The 17,897-nt window shown below is 41.4% G+C and overlaps 1 protein-coding gene across 1 annotated transcript in view; it reads right to left on the bottom strand.

The window, feature by feature from the left end:
* The window catches only part of shprh (SNF2 histone linker PHD RING helicase), a 102,442-nt gene that overhangs the window by 8,224 nt on the left and 76,321 nt on the right, over positions 1–17,897 (bottom strand). Inside the window, exons 22-27 of the mRNA XM_048530513.1 lie at positions 12,445–12,588; positions 10,769–10,870; positions 7,602–7,673; positions 6,340–6,528; positions 4,487–4,579; positions 2,792–2,878 (exon numbers count right to left, since the gene is read on the bottom strand). Coding sequence (XP_048386470.1) covers positions 2,792–2,878; positions 4,487–4,579; positions 6,340–6,528; positions 7,602–7,673; positions 10,769–10,870; positions 12,445–12,588 — 687 coding nt within the window. The remainder of the gene's footprint in view (positions 1–2,791; positions 2,879–4,486; positions 4,580–6,339; positions 6,529–7,601; positions 7,674–10,768; positions 10,871–12,444; positions 12,589–17,897) is intronic.

Raw genomic sequence — 17,897 nt, forward strand, 5'->3', positions numbered from 1 at the left:
ATCCACATGGAATCGTACCTTACATGCAGTCCGAACAACACCATTAATGTCCCTGGGTGTGTTCTGTCCCACTAGCAGGACGGAACAGCAGGTGCACAATGGTATAGAATCAGGAGAGAATTGCTTTAAGAAACCTTGATATTGATGTGCCTCACCCCATTGCACTAGATCAAACACACGCAAGGAACATACTGCTCATTACCATGTACCGTCCTCCCTCAGCTGATGAGTCAGCGCTTTTCCATGTTTAACAAAACTCAGTAAGTATTGAAGGTGGGAAGGATGTGGAATGTATTCTGGATGGGGGACTTCACTGATGTCCATCACCAAGAGTGGCTTGACAGCAACACTAGTGACTGAGCCAGTCAAGTCCTAAAGGACACAGTACCTAGACTGAGTCTGTGGCAGCTGGTGAAGCAACAGACAAGAGTGAAAGATGTGCTTGACACCATCCTCACTGATGCATCTGTAGGTAAGAATATTGATATGTATGATCGCCACATGAAGTCCTGCCTTCACATTGAGAATACCCTCCACTGCGTATCATGGAATTGTCTTTAAACAGATCTAGCAAATCAAAACTGGACATCCTTGAGGTATTGCAGGCCATCAGCTGCAGAATCATACTCCACTACTCACTGCAATCTGTAATTTCATGGTATAGCATGTCCCCCATTCTATCATTACCATCAAACCCAGAATCAACCCTGTTTCAAATGTTCAATGAAGAATACATGAGGGCGTGCCATGAGATGTATCAGCATATCTAAAAATGAGGTATCAGCCTGGCAAAGCGACAAAACTAAACTGCTTGCGGGCCAAACTGCAAAGCAGCAACTGGGAGATGAGGTAAGTGATTTCACAGTGAGTAGATCAGATCCAAAATCTGCAGTCCTGCCACATCGAGTTTTGAATGGTAGTGGATAATGATACAAAGCACTAGAAGAAGCAGCTCCACATATATCCTCATCATCAATAATTGAGTAGGCAAGCACGTCAGTGCAAAAAGACAAGATTGAAGCATTCCCAACAATTTTAAGCCAGAAGTGCCTAGTGAATAATTTACCTAGTCTCGTCCTGAGGGCCTGAACATCAGAGGTGCCAGTCTTCAGCCAATTCAATTCACTCCACATGATATCAACCAACACCTAAATGCATTGGATACTGTAAAGGCTACAGGCCTTGACAACATTCCAGCATTAGCTCCAGAACTTGCTGCATCCCTAAGTCAAACTTTTCTCGTGCTGCTACAACACTGACATCTACTTGATACTGTAGAAAATTGCCCAGGTTTGTCTTATATACAAAAAGCAGAACAAACTGTTACCCATGAGTCTACTCTCAATCCTCAGTAAAGTGATGGAAGATGTCATCAAAAGTGCTATTCAGCAGCACTTTTTTTTTAAGATTAGATTACCTACAGTGTGGAAACAGGCCCTTCGGCCCAACAAGTCCACACCGCCCTTTGAAGCATCCCACCCAGATCCATCCCCTTATAACCCACATAGCCCTGAACGCTACGGGCAATTTAGCATGGCCAATCCACCAAGCTTGCACATCTTTGGAGTGTGGGAGTAAAGCGGAGCACCCAGAGGAAACACACTCAGACACAGGGAGAATGTGCAAACTCCACGCAGACAGTCACCTGAGGCTGGAATCGAACCCGGGTCCCTGGTGCTGTGAGGCTGCAGTGCTAACCATTGAGCCACCGTGCTGCTTGTTTAGCAATAACTTGTTCAATGGTACTCAGTTTGGGTTCCACCAGGGTCACTCAGCTCCTAAACTCATTACATCCTAGGTCCAAAAATGAACAAAAAATGAATTCCAATTCGATGAGAGTGACTGCCTTGATATCGAGGACACATTCGAGCAAGTGTGGCATCAATATGCACTAGCAAACCTGGAGTCAATGGAAATCAGGGAAAAACTTCCCACTGATTAGAATGTATGTGGCACGGAGGAAAATAGTTGTGGTTGTTGGAAGTCCGTCATTTCAGCTCCAGGGCATCTCTGCAAGAGTTCTCAGGGTAGTGTCCTAGGCCCAACCATCTAGAGCTAATTCATCAATCACATTCTGTCCATCATAAGATCAGAAATGGGAATTTCCCTGATGATTACACAATATTCAACACCATTCATGACTCCTCAGATACTGAAGCAGCGTCACCAAGTCAAAATCCTGGAACTCCCTCCCAAACAGCCTTGTGGATCTACTTACATCAAATGGGCTGCAGTGGTTCAACAAGGCAGCTCACAGCTACCTTCTCAACAGCAACCGGGAATGGTCAACAAATGCAGGCCTAGTCAGTTACACTCACATTCCATGAGTGAATAAAATAAACCATGTTAAATCTCTGGGTATTTGAATGTAGTAAAATTCTCTTAGCCTCACAGACCTCCAGTGAGAAAGGTTTCTAAGACTATCAGGAAACATATAAAGTTGTGTAGTTTTATTATTGTAATAACAATTGGGAGACTAGATAAATAATTCAAGACCATGTGTTGGGATTCAATTTATAAACTCTGGAATGTAAATGCTGATAACAGTAGAAGTGAACCTGAAGCTGTTAAGATTTTTGTGTGGTTGGCTCTTAACTGTTTTCTGAAATAGTTGCAGTCTATGTATCATAGAATAACAGGCAACTGGGATTAATCAATAAATAACAGCTTGGCCAGTGATGAGAATTAATACCGTTTCATTTCAAGTTAATCCCCTGGTCAGGCACACATTTTCTGGATTCTTGATATTGATGTATGCCAGCAATCTCCAAATAACTAAGTCTTCCCTTACCTGGAACCTGTGAAGTCCATTGATCTGAACAAACTCCATGTTATTATCCAACAATGCTTTCCCAATTATATCCAACACATCCTGCCACTGTAAAAGTAACAGCACAAAATTCAAATTCGGAAAGAGCAATTAATTGAAACCTTATGAATAATGAACAGCGATCAAAGTCATATAACCTAAAATATTGTCTTACACATATCTGAGTGCACTGTGGACAGATAGAAAAGGATAGATTTACAAATGCCTAGTCAGTGGGGACTATATACTTTGCATTTGATTAAAAAATGCTGGTGTTTATTTGGTATTGTTCACATCCTCAAGGCATCTGAAAGCACTTTACAGCTAAGGCAGTACATTTGAAGTGTAGTTACTGTTATAAGGGAACAAGACACCTTTGACCATAAGTCCATCAGGAAATGGTCAGCACATGGCAATCTTGAAATCCTGTGGAAAAAGGGGAGGGTGGATCCCATCGCATGGTTCCCTGAGCAGGCTATCAAAAGCACTTGGCAGACTGCCTCATCACCAGAACTTTCTAACGAAGATGTAGCTTGGCTTGTGGTGAGAAGGGCACTGCATGTCAGCTCCTTCATGTAGGTCTAGTTGTTGTGTGCCAGTGCATGCTGCCTCAAAGCGATTGCGCTGGTGAAGAGACTGTCAATTATCTCCTTCTGAAATGTGCCATTACAAAGGAGGTCTGGAGAGGAGCAGTGGTTTTTGTTGAGGTTCATCCAAGCAGCTCGTGATTCATGGTTCTGTACTCTATGGGCTGTTCCCCAGGCCACACACAGAGACAAATGTCAACTGTGTCTGGAAGATCATCAACTCGCTGAAAAAGACTCTTTGGCCTGCTGGAAACTTGTTGGTGTTCTCGTCAGAAGAGTCTGTCTCAACCCACTGTTGCAGACTGGCACATTTCAAGATCTAGAACTGCGTTCTGAGAGACACACCTAAGGTCAGAGCAGCTGCTACCATGGAACAGTGGGGAAAGACCACTGTCTAAGATCTTCCGGCCAAAGGAAAACGAGGGGCCGGTCAGTTGTCAGACCCTCTAGGTGCCTCAAAGTGAACATGAATAGTTTCCTGCATAAGGAGAAAAAGCCTTTACTTTTTGCAACTGGGCAGAACTACTGAGAAATGTCAAAATTCCAATGTTTTGTTTGTTTTTTTCTCATTGCAAAGACTGTACTGATAATGATTTAGAACTTTTGTACATACTCATGGATGATTTTTACTTTTGTACATACTCATGAGATATCCCTAATATCTCCAGAGAAAAAGTGATGGCGAGGCTCCTTCTTCACTGGCCTGTTTGACTCTGATTACAGTTGTTGACAGTCTGGACTGGGTCAACATGGCAGATTTACTTCCCTTTGTTAGATTACTGAACCAGTTTGGTTATCTCAGTAATTCATGAATGTAGTGATCACTCTTTCTGATACCAGCTTTTTATTGAATTATTAATAAATTAATATTCCCAACTTCCAGTGTGGGAGGAAAGCCCATGTCCAAACATCCATGTTTCAGTATAATAAATCACCATTCTACTGTAGCTGTTGACTCAGTTTCAAACTTACACCCTGTATCTTCCTAAGAAAGACATTTCTTCCTTGAGCGCACAAAGTCCTAAGGAATGTGAAGCTGAGTTTTTATCTTGTTACTTAACAATCGCCAAATTGAGTTGTTAAAACCTACTGTAGAGAAGACCAGGGCCTTAGCTTCAGGCTCCTTTCGCTGGATTTTCTTCAATGTCCTGAGCACAGCCTCCACTTTGGTAGAATGGCTACCCTGAAACAGAAGGCACAACTCAAAGCTTAATGGGGTAATGACTGAAGCCAACCACCAGATCTAAACTTCTGAATGTGACTTTGATTACAACAGCAAGCTCCACTACACAAAGTTGGCTGACTGCTCATATAACATCCAGCCTCGGATGACCCACAAGTTTTTCTGTTCAGTTTTAAGGCTAGAGCCTTTGCTGTTTGTTTCCAGCGTGATTCTGTAATCATAATACCCATTTCATGCAATTTCCCAGTTCCTATGAAACTCCACATCTTGTCCATCTCACTTTCCCCTCCATAAAATTAACTGCCTCCGCACCCTGCAGCTCAACTACTGTTCTTTGAAATCTTTTCTTACATTCATTCACAAAATGCAGGTATTGCTGGCCAGGCCAACATTTATTGCCCATCCTTAATTGCCCAAAAGGCTGTTAAGAGTCAACCACATTGCTGTGGACCTGGAGTCAGATGTAGGCCAGGCCAGGAGAGGATGGCAGTTTCTTTCCCTAAAGGACATTAGTGAACCAGATGGGTTTTTCCTAACAATCAAAAGTTTCATGGTAACCTTGAGACTCTTTATTCAAGATGTTTTTATTTAATTTAAATTCCACCATCTGGTAGGATTTGAACATGAATCCACAGAACATTACCTGGTTCCTTGATTAATAGTCCAGTGATAATACCAACAGGCCATCACCTCCTTTGTCACCTCCAGGTTCGGCTGTTCCCATGCCTTCTGGCTGACTTCTACATTCTACTTTCAGTGAACTTCAGCTTGTTCAACGTTCTGCCATCCACTCCTGCTCTAGCACAGCTACACTAGCTCCTAATCCACTAATGTCTGAAATAAAAATTCTCACTGCAGTTATGGCTATGCTCTTTCTATCTTTGTAATCTCCTGCATAATGTAGACAAAGCTATAAAATGCTTCATTCCTCCAAATCTATTCTCCCTCCCTTCAGCCTGGTTCCTGGTCATGCCTTCAGCCACATACTCTGCAGGTCGGTTCTGATACCACTTTTTCACACAATATTTTCCTCTTACATCCTCCTTAAGCTCAACTCTGACAGAACTAATATTTTGTTTGACTTCATGTCCATTTTTGTCTGATTAGGTCACTGTAGACCAGATTGGAGGCAGTTTCTAAATTAAAGGACCTATATAAATGCAAATTGTTGCAATTGCTTTAATGCTGCTGCATCTATACCAGATAAAGCCTCATCCAAAAATCATTGAGTTTCTTAGTAAATTGGCCTAACAACTACCATCATCTCAAAGTAGAAAGCAATTAAGGTGCTAATACTAAAATGCAAAAACAGAAATGCTTTACTCCAAGCAAGTGCAACATCGAGGGTTTTGTTTACAACTATGCAGAGGTAGACATGTATGTTTAAATTAAACCCTTGGCAATTTTAGATTTGTGGTGGAAAATTGGAAGTTTAAGCCCTTTTCATGGACCCTCTTTTTTAGTGCATTGATCCTTCACTCAGGCCCTGCTATCTAAACAGAAGTACCAAATTACCATTTCTGACATTAATTTGGCATAGTACTATATTAAATTTGTGAATGGTGAAAGAGGAAAACAGTGCAAAGTTAAATCCCTTCAGTATGGTTCTGAGTTGCTCCTCCCTTGCCCAGTATTGCTCTCTCTTTATATTCCTTTTGTTTCAGTCTCTGCTTGGGATATATAAATTAACAATGATGCTAATAGTTTTTACAGGCCCTTCAATTCTGGCAGAAAAGATTTTATTGATTAAGACAGCTTACTTTAACAGGAAATTCGTCTTCTTTGCTTGCAGCCTCAGTTGTGAATACATAAGAGACTTCTTTGTGTGCTGTGGTCTGTCTGCAAATTGCACACTTGATAGCACTTCGCCGAGCACCAATACTGTACTGTTCTATTATAATGGCTATGCAGTCATTGCAAAAGCAGTGTCCACAAGTCAGTACAGCCCACTGTGAGCGAGAAGAGAACAGAGAACTGTTAAAGGAAACTGGCTGGATAATAAAATAAAGTGTCCACTGCATTGTTAAAAAGTTGGTGCAATAAAGAAACCAGTTTGTTTTAGTGTTTTTTTTTCACAGCTTGATATAGGGGTCAGCTTTAGCTCAGTGGGCACCATTCTTGCTTCTGGGGTTTTTGACGTTCCTCCATCTGCTAGTTTGAAGGGGATGAGGCAGTGAGGTGTCCTATCAATTAGCACCCACTTTGGTACCACATCCTGCCACTGCCACTATAGTACTCCCACAGGGTTCAATCTGTACTCAGAGGGTAGCACGGCTATTTTCACTGTACAAGCTGGTGCCAGCCAAGGATGAAGGGTGCATCATTGAGTCATACAGCACAGAAACAGGCCCTTTGGCCCAACATGTTTATGCTGACCAACAACCACCAAACTACACTAATACCATTTACCTGCAATTGGTCCAGACCCTACTGTGCCCTTGCAATTTAAGTGCTCTTCCCGATGCTTCTTAAATGCTGCAAGAATGACCGCCTCCATCCCCCTCTCAGGCAGTGCATTCCATTTTTCTACTGCCCTCTGTGTGGTACTCTTCAGGATTGTTCTGAAGAAGGATCACGAGACCCAAAATGTCAACTTTGATTTCCCTCCACAGATGCTGCCCAATCTGCTGTGTTTTCTCCAACAATTTCTGTTTTTGTTACAGGAATGGAAACTGATTATGAGCAAACACTTTTTGAAAACAAACCCACTGTCTGATGATAACAAAATGTGGAGCTGGATGAACACAGCAGGCCAAGCAGCATCTTAGATTACCACTGTCTGATGAAGAGTTTCAGAAATTTGATGGAATCATGAAAACATTTCAAATATATAGGGATGCAGAATTATGAAAACATTTCAACTATATAGGGATGAAGCTTTAAATTTTAAAAAATCTGGATAATGTTTTTGTTCTAAACCTTGCTTAAAATGTGTGGAAGAAGTTCGGTATGAAACCTAACTAAGAAAGTGCTGAATGAATGCACACATACAGCAGCCTCAAACACCCTGCTGCTAACTTACCTGTTGTCCTAATTGCCTTGAACAGATGGGACAGGGATCTGGATTGACACTGCCTGTTGAGGGATCCTGAGACTGAAACAAAATAAAGGATGGTCATTAATTTATACTTTCTAAAAACTTCCTCTTTCCTTTGTTAATTCAAATTGCAGATGTTGCTGTAATTGTTATAGGGGTTTGCATCAATTGATCTAATTACTTCTCTTGGGGTTGTGCTTGCCTAAATGGATACAGGAACTGACGGCATTGTTGCTAAATTTACAGATGAAATAAAGATAAGTGAAGGGGGAAGGTAGTTGAGGAAGCAGAGAGGCTGCACATTTTCTTGTGCATACTAAGCCAGATGGCAAAGAAATGGCAGATGGAATACAATGTGGAAAAAGTGTGAGGTTAAATATTTCGGTAGGAAGAATAGAGGTGTAGACTATTTTCTAAATAGAAGAAGGGATTTGGAAATCTGACAGGCAAAGGAAGTTGGGACTCCTAGTTCAGGATTATCTTAACATGCAGGTTCAGTTGGCAGTTGGGAAGGCAAATGGCATTCATTTCAAGGGGTCTAGAAAACAAGAGCAGAGATGCAGTGCTGAGGCTATACGACCAGAATTGGAATGTTATGAGCAGTTTTGGGCTCTGTATCAAGTAAAGATGTTCTGGTGTTGGATGGGGTCTAGAAGAGATTTACAAGGATGATAATAAGAGTGGTTGAGGACTCTAGGTCTGTACTCGATGGAGTTGAGAACGGTGAAGGGGTGTCTGATTGAATACTGAGAGGCCTGAATACAGGGTAATGTGGAGAAGATGATTTCACTGGAACGTCAGGGCACAGCCTCAGAGTGAAGGAATGACCCTTTAGAACTGAGGTGAGGAGGAATCTCTTCAGCCAGAAGGTGGCGACTCATTGCCACAGAGGGCTGTGGAAGCCAAGCCATTGTCTTTAGGACAGAGATAGTTAGGTTTTTGATTAGTAAGGGGATCAAAGGTTATAGGGAGAATGCAGGAGAACGGGGTGGAGGAGCAAATCAGCTATGACAAAATGGCAGAGCAAATTCGAAGTGCTCAATGGCATAGTTCTACATCTTATAGTCTTATCAGACTACTTCACCCATCAATTAGTACTAAATATCTGATTAACAATTCCATTTTGGATTAATACGAACCCAGCAGTTTGTGCGTTCCATCTCAGATTATCTGATTCATCCTGGATTAGCAATCCAGGTGCAACCATATTATTTATTTCTTCCAGGATTATTAGTAATCTATCAGATAATTCTACTGTCTTGAGTCTAATTTAGCACAGGTTTGGCACAGATATAACAGGTGAATGATCATCTTTTTTGTTGTAAATGTCCACTGATTACACAGTATAAGGCAAAATACAATTGAACAAAGCAATGTAGGAAAAATGCTGGAGTTACAAACAGTTAATTTTGCTGTTCTTTTAACATGCTACATGGAAATTAGAATTGCAATCAATCGCAAGACTGACACCTAGTGGTTCGTTTGCCTGCTGTCACTTTATCTCCAATAACCTGAGTCTCAAACAGTGCCAGTCACATGGATTAGGCCAGGCAGCATCAGAGGTGACGGAAAGTTGACGTTTTGAGTCAGGATGTTTCTTCAGAAATTTCTGAAGAAGGATCCTGACCCAAAACATCAACTTTCCGTCTCCTCTGATGCTGCCTGGCCTGTGTTCCTCTCGCTCCATACTGTGTTATTTCTGACTCCAGCATCAGCAGTTCTTACTATCTCCCATTCACATGGATTTCCTGATCAACTGCATTCCTATGTATTCAACTAGTCCCATTCACTTTTCCTTTCCACTTACTTTAAAAATGTTTCACAGTTAGATATGTATCCAATTTCCTACTCAATCTCAAACACATATTCAGGATGGGCAATCTAGCATATAGCAACTCTCTGAAGTAAAAAAATCTTTTTACTAACTTTTTGTCAATAATCTTAAACAGCTAATGATATTTACATTGTTTAGAGGTGGATCAGCCTAGGTCATTGTTAGGAGCAATGCAGAGAAGGTTCCCTCAACCGATTCCTGGGTTAAAGGTTACATGAAGAAAGGTCGGACACGTTGGACCTGAACTGTTGAAGTTTAGAAGAATAACAGGTGATCTTACTGAAATCTATGAAATCCAGAGGAGACGTGACAGCGTGGACACAGAAAGGATGTTTCTCCTTGTGGGAGAAACTAGAATTAGGGAGACACCATTTAAAAATAAGAAGTCTCCAATTTAAACCAGAGATGAGGAGAAATGTTTTCCACTAGAGGGTCATGACTGTGTAATCTTCTTCCCCAGATAATTGGGTCATTAAATATTTTTAAGGCAGAGGTAGAGAGATTCTAAAGGGATCAGGGAAGGTGGAAAGCCATGGTCTTGTTAAATGATGGAGCCATCTCAAGGGCCAAAATAGTTTACACTTGCACTTAAGTATTCCAGCTTTAATTAAAGAATATTTAATTGTTGTACAGATCAAATTACTCTTCCTCTGAGTGGAACCCAGCTCTTCCTGCCCCACTGATCATTTCAGGGTGCTGGTGAAAACTTGTTGGGGGGGGTTGAGAAGGGAAAATGTAGGGCAGCTGCGGGGGACGTGTGGGTTGAGGGGAGGTTTATGAAAGAACCGGGGGAAAAGGCTTTATTCTGCCCACGTACATCTAGTTGTCATATCCGGGGGTCTTTCTTATAGTACTGTGCATCTTGTCAATTGTCTGTCATGTAGGTTCAAAGTACCAATGCTCACAGAGGGCTAATGATATCTGAGATACAGTACATAAGGAAGCTGATGCTACTATTGATTCCAATTCAATCATTGATTCCATATGGATCAACTGCTACTGAAAATCATTGTTGGCCTTTCCTTTCATTCCCGTAATGGTTCTAAACCACATAGCTACCGACAAAGAAAGACTAATGCAACAAGGTCCTCAGCTGTTGTAACTTCCTGGTGGCCCTAGGGACAGCAAGAATCCACTGCCCAAATTCACAAGTGTTGCCGAGAAGGCCTGTGACCCACAGTTACAGATCTAAGCGTTTGCTCACGTGGGAATTATCTTAGGATTTGGAATGTTAAGCAAAGGTTGGATATTCTAGCCTATTGTGTGAGAACAGGTGTACTTTTGATTATCTTCTGCATACTCAAACAATCATTCTCACCTTTTCCAAATTTGTGAGGTAGAGCACTTGACCAAGTTTCTTCTGTAATTGTGATGTGGCTACAGCTTTGTCATTTAGGAGTTTTATTCGGTTTTGTTCCACCTGTAAAACATGCAACCATCACTTCTGTCCAACTTTTGGAGTATGACATTTTCACCATGTATTAAACATTGTATTACTTTCTGAGTTTGCTGCTGGGAAAAGATAAAATGTACATTTCCTTCACATGTATTGCATATATACATTTGTTTGCATTTGCTGAGAGAAGGATCATGCTATGGCTTAGAATATCCTGTTCCTGCACTTGACTGTATTAGATACATAAAGTAAAAGGAAACTGTCTTTAAATTCCTCAATAGATTCACCAGCACCCTCTCTGGAACTGTCTCCAACCCTACAAACTACCATAAACGCTCTAATTTTAGTCTTGTGTGCATCTGATTTCCTTCACAGACCAGTGGTTAGGCTCTCAGCTCTAAAACCCAAACCTCCCTATAAACATGTACAAATCTCAAAAATAAACAAACCACTGGAAAATGATGGTACTTAGTTAAAAGTAAAGAGAGAACTAAAGGGGGCTAATGAATCATTCTAACTGAGGTGCTGAGGAAAATATCAAAGTTAGACAAAAAGTAAAGATTTTTTAGTTCCTTTCAATTAATAGCAGGAGTAATTCCTCTATGCTGGCGCAGAAAGAACAATTTTTGAAGAAAAGATTCTACATGGTCCTAGGACCAGGGCAGGACAACAATCTGGTGGTGCTTATATAAAGCTCCTTAGAGAGCGCCTTCCAAACCACTACCATCTAGAAACACAAGGGCAGCAGTTACTTGGGAACACCACAAGTTCCCCTCGAAGCCCACTGTGCTGACACTGAAATATATTTTTTGTATTTCTGGGTCAAAATTCTGGAACTCTGCCTTCTTAATGGCTTTGTGAGTCTACCTACACCAAGGTGGCAGCTCACCAGAACCTTCTCAAGTGGAGCTAGACATGGATAATAAATATTGGCTCAGCCAATATTCCTGAATGAATTAAAAAGAAAATCCCACACCAGCAGAAATTCCTTCACCCACTTCTGCCAAGGAATGAATCTCAGATTTTTTTTTGTTCATGGGAAGTGACCGTCATTGGCTGGTCCAGCATTTATTGCTTAACTTTAATATCACTGGAACTATGTAGCTCACTAAGCCATTTCAGAGGGCAGTTAAGAGTCAACCACGACCTGGTAAAGATGGCAGACTTCACTCCCCAAAGGGCATTAGTGAACCAGACGGACACTTATGACAATTGACAATGGCTACATTATTATTGTTAATTCGTGTCTTCAGAACATTAATCCAGATTACCAATCCAATTATACCACCATATGCCATCACTTTCCCACTCATGCTTGTAGTTGTGCAGCACTTCAGATTTGATAAATGCACCATACATATTACACAGTATTTATAGAATAGATTTTGCCATTGAGATCAACTATTCCGTGGCAGCGTTCATGATCCTACTAACCTCTTCCCAATCCTCCTCCTTGAATCAACATATCCTTTCATGTTTATATGCTTATCTAGGTTATTACATATTCCTACAAATTCAAGTTTTCTATTCTCTTTTCACATTCAGTTTCTAGCATACTTGAAATCTGCAGATCTAAACACAGCCTCTCAACTTCATACCTCATGTGACTCAATGATGTGAAGTACAGGAAGGTTTGGTTTGGGCTCGCCTGGAAGACGCACTTGAAAGCGCTCAGTTGCCATGGCTAATTCATCGATGGCAGAAACCCGATTGCGCAGAGCCATCCAATATTCATGGAGCAACTGAAGACACAGAGGGAAAAGTATTTAGGAAGATGGATTGTCTACTTTCAGTTTCACATGTGTGCACTCTTCATAGAAAGAACCCATTAGGACCATCATATTTTATGTCTTCCCCGCATACTTTCATTCACTTTTCTATTATTGATTCTGTTTGTAGTATAATTTCTGACAGAGCATTTCATATCCTAACAACATTAGTCATTTGAAAAAGTTTCTTAGCCTGTTCTTTTGGTGACAACCATGCCCTCTAGTTATGGTCTCAACAAACAGTGGAAAGTTTTTTTTCCTATTTACATTATCAAAACCAGTCATTATTTTGAGAACCTTGATAAAATCTCCCAAAGTTGCATTTGTTATGAATGTGAGAATTTAAAAGATGTTTATACTTTGATACTGTTCTTTTAACTCAAGGAAATATGAAGGAAAGAAGATGATCATGTGATCTGCTTCAAATTCTGCCTGACATCAAGCCTCGGGGCGATGTTACTATGGGGACAAGTGCTCCAGATTGAGAGACTGGTAGCATTGTGTGATATGCCCACATCTGAAAACAAAAACAACTATAGCTAGTCAGACAGAAAACAGCAGCACGGACTGACTTTGGTCTCAAGCTTTTGGATAGAAAAGAGACCATGAAACAGAGGTTTCACAGAGAGATAAAGGGCTCAGCTCATGTGGTTAGCAGAAAGAAGGCTGCACGTTCCCTGCAAGCTACCAAGTAGAACCCAAGAGTGAGGACAATCTCTGGTCAAAGACACTCATCTTGTGGCACTCTCAAGACTATGTTAGATATGTCCTGGTGAGGCCAAGAGTAGAAATGGCCAAATGGAATTTAAAGCTGGCAATTATCCTATAAAACTGTAATCATGCAGAAAATGTGCTGTAGTATGTGTGTATGCAATGTGGGGACATCAGTCACATTAAAGTTTTAGTAGGGGTATCTTCTTTACAGTATTAGTTGCTTACTAGATAACATTTGGTCAATGTTGATTTAGTTTCTTTGATTAGATTTTTGCTTAGATAGATTCCCTACAGTGTGGAAACAGGCCGTTCGGCCCAACAAGTCCACATCGCCCCTTGAAGCATCCCACCCAGATCCATCCCTCTCTAACCCACCAGCCCTGAACACTACGAGCAATTTAACATAGCCGATCCACCTAGCCTGCACATCTTTGGACTGTGGGAGGAAACCGGAGCACCCGGAGGAAACCCACGCAGACCCGGGGAGAATATGCAAACTCCACACAGACAGTTGCCCGAAGTTGGAATCGAACCCGGGTCCCTGCTGTGAGACTGCAGTGCTAACCACTGAGCCACCGTGCCGCCCCAGCAACTCAAAATTCTGTTGTGTAATTCCTTTAAGCTAGTCACTGGGTATTTAGATCACTTGTTTAAAGTTAATGTCAACAAGGGCCATAACAAATTTGTTCCAGAAAAAATAATATCGACCAGTTTCTTCAGTTTCTCTACATAATTAAATTCTCTCATCCCAGTTTCATCTCAGTGAATCTCTTCTGCAGTGTTCCCGTGGTTTTGGCATCAGTCCTTGAGAAGGCTCGCAGGCTAAACAGTATTTTAACTGATCACATGCAGTGATTTCCAACTTCACTTTTGTGTTCTATGCCAGACTTTAAAAGAAAGTATTCAACTTGATCTCCCATTTACGATTATAATAAATGGTTTGAACTTGAGAATAATATGTGCATCATAATGATGTTCACGTAAAAAGAACTAAGCTGCATAAAACTTCTACTTCTGTAGCACCTTTTATAACTTTAGGATGTACTAAAGAATATTACAGCCAACGAAGTATTTTCAAAAATCATTTATTGATTGCATTCCTGGACGGTTGTTTATTCAGAGCAGCTTCCTGCTTATTCATTGTTTACTTACCTCCTTATTCATTTAACTGTGTGGATGTGTGATACTAGTATAAATGAACATACATGATTAATGACGTGACCTTGTAATTGCGACACTGAGGTGTGACAGTTGGGTGGTGAACACAAGTGTTTCATGAAAACTTAACATCTTGAGTTCAGCATCTGTCTGTCATATCTTACGCCTGACTCAGTTGGTAGCCACACTTGCCTTGGAGTCAGAACATTATGGATTTGAGTCAAAATCAGAATCACAAGAAAACAGATTAACTGATCACTATCACAGTATTTTGTGGCACCGTGCTGTGTGCAAAGTGACTGCTGCGTTTCTCACGCTACAACTAATGACCACAATCAGAAAGTACTGTATTAAACTGGCTATAAAAGATCTGTGAAAGACTTAATCTAATGCAAGTTTTTCTTGACTAAGTATTTGAGAGAAAATATTAACTATGATATTAACACTAATTCTATTTTACAGCTGTAAATAGAATAATTGTTTCACAAAACTATAAATAATCACAAGTTGTAACCAAAATAATTGCACAAAAATATGTTGAAATTATTTGAAGGCATCATGAAGGCTTTCTTTCCAGAAAAAACCCTTCAGATTTAAGGCTAATCAAATTATATAGATACAAAATAAGCCGTAAATTTTTTAGACATCAGGGGGCAGTATTTGTAACTATCCATATTTATAAAAGGTGAAGTAAACCATAGGAGTTAAATATCCCACAATTGGCTGAATTAGTTTCAGCATTCTTGCCTTCTTTCATCTTCTCCTAGAATTGTGTATAGTTCCGCAGTGCTGTCAAAGAGATGTGATTTCTGTTCTATTTTCTATTCCGGCAAAATGGTGGCAGGGTAAGTTGCTCCATTTGGAGCTCCACTCTACTCGTTTGTTCTCTTTCTCTTTCTTTCTTTGCCCTTCCTTTTTCTTCCTCACTTCATTTCTCTCCCTCTGTAGTGATTCTATCTCCTCACTCACCCCTTTTAACTACCTAAGAGTTGGGAAGGAGCTGGGTTGCGACTGGGAACCATGTGGTGGCAAGTCGAAAGCGCAGGTTGTGTCCTGCAGTGATGGTGGATCAAGCGCAGGCCACAGCGACGGTGATGGATCATGTGTGGGTTGGTGAGATCAGGCCTGTAAGGCAGCCCAGAGCGGGTGCTGGCAGCAGCATGGCGAGGGCTGGAAAGCCCAGAGTGGGACTGTGGCTGTGGGAAGGAAATTTGGACTCTCTGAAGTTATCTTTCCTTTTCTTAGCTTATTCCAAGTTAATGTGACTGGCACCATATATGTATGACAAAGGTACATACTTTTCTCTGTATTTTTACAGTGAATATACGTGACAATAAATGGTTCAATTCAATTCAATTCAATTCAAACTTTATTTGATGTTTTCTTGGTTCATCGCATCTGGAGGGGTTTGTCCACTGAGTGACCACTCTGGGATTTGCTACATAAATAATCTGCACTGAAGTTCCAAGGGTCATGAAGCTACATGTCAGCAAGCTAAGCAAACTGAAACATTACACCACGGAAGGAGATCATAAGGTGACACTCTCTCCTTTGACTGAAAAGTCCTTCCATATTCCTCTCTTTTAAGAGACCAATTCCTTTTCCTCTGAATTTCTCCCTGGAAATTACAGACCAGTCAGTCTTATGTCTGTGGTCAGCAAGGTTTTGGAACAAATTCTGAGGGATAGGATTTATGACTATTTGGAAAAGCATAGAATGAATAAAGGGAGTCAGCATGGCTTTGTGAGGGGCAGGTCATGCCTCACAAATCTTATTGAGTTCTTTGAGGAGGTCACAAGACAGGTTGACGAGGGTCGAGCAGTGGTTGGATGGATTTCAGCAAGGCATTTGATAAGGTTCCCCACAGCAGGCTCATTCATAAAGTCAGGAGGTACCGGATACAGGGAGATTTGGCTGTCTGGATTCAGAATTGGTTGGCTAACAGGAGGTAGAGAGTGGTTGTAGATGGTAAGTATTCTGCCTGGAGGTCAGTGCTGAGTGGTGTCCCGCAGGGCTCTGTTCTTGGGCCTCTGCTCTTTGTAGTTTTTATAAATGACTTGGATGAGGAGGTTGAGGGCTGGGTTAGTATGTTTGCTGATGACACAAAGGTTGGAGGCGCCGTTGATAGTATCGAGGGCTATTGCAGGCTTCAGCAAGACAGTATGCAGAGCTGGGCTGAGAAATGGCAGATGGAGTTCAACCTGGATAAATGTGAAGTGATGCATTTTGGAAGGTCGAACTTAAATGCTGAATTTAGGATTAAAGGCAGGATTCTCGGCAGTGTGGAGGAACAGTGGGATCTTGGTGTTCAAGTGCATAGCTCCCTCAAAGTTGCCACCCAAGTGGATAAGGTTGTTAAGAAAGCATATGGTGTTTTGGCTTTCATTAACAGGGGAATCGAGTTGAAGAGCCGCGAGGTTTTGCTGCAGCTCTATGAAACCCTGGTGAGACCACACTTGGAATATTGTGTCCAGTTCTGGACGCCCTATTATAGGAAAGATGTGGAGGCTTTGGAGAGGGTGCAAAGGAGGTTTACCAGGATGATGCCTGGACTGGAGGGCTCGTCTTACGAGGAGAGGTTGACTGAGCTCAGACTTTTCTCTCTGGACAGAAGGAGGAAGAGAGGTGACCTGATCGAGGTGTACAAGGTAATGAGAGGCATGGATAGAGTCGATAGCCAGAGACTTTTCCCCAGGGCAGGATTGACTGCCACGAGGGGTCATAGTTTTAAGGTGTTAGGAGGAAGGTATAGAGGAGATGTCAGTGGGAAGTTCTTCACCCAGAGAGTTGTGAGCGCATGGAATGCTTTGCCAGTGGTAGTCATGAAAGCAGAGTCATTAGTGACATTTAAGTGACTGCTGGACATGCACATGGACAGCAGTGAATTGAGGGGAATGTAGATTAGGTTATTTTATTTTTGGATTAGGATTAATCCATGGCACAACATCGTGGGCCGAAGGGCCTGTACTGTGCTGTACTTTTCTAAGTTCTAAATATTAATTTTTACCTCAAAGGGAAATTCTGATGAAGGACTCCAATGTCTTGGATGCAAGTATAAAGACAGTCCTCTTTCCTTCACCCTTGGTTCTTTTACATTACCAGCTGCTCCTCTCTCAGTATCCCATTCCATGATGCTCTCAACTCTGCAAAGCACTGTTGTGTCCACTTCTACGTCTGGTCATGGCTACCTTGCCACCTCCTTCTACTTTACAAACAAAGAAGAAAGGAGCAGGAGTAGGCCATTCGAACCCTCCAGCCTACTCTGCCATTTAATATGATCACGGCTGATCACTGAGCCCAATACCCTAATTCCACTCTCACCCCATATCCCTTCTTCCCTTTAGCTACAAGAGCTATATCTACCTCCTTCTTGAAAAAATAATGTTTTGGCCTCAGCTACTTTCTGTGGT

This window comes from Stegostoma tigrinum, chromosome 4 (genome assembly GCF_030684315.1).
Source record: "Stegostoma tigrinum isolate sSteTig4 chromosome 4, sSteTig4.hap1, whole genome shotgun sequence".
Lineage (NCBI taxonomy): Eukaryota > Metazoa > Chordata > Chondrichthyes > Orectolobiformes > Stegostomatidae > Stegostoma > Stegostoma tigrinum.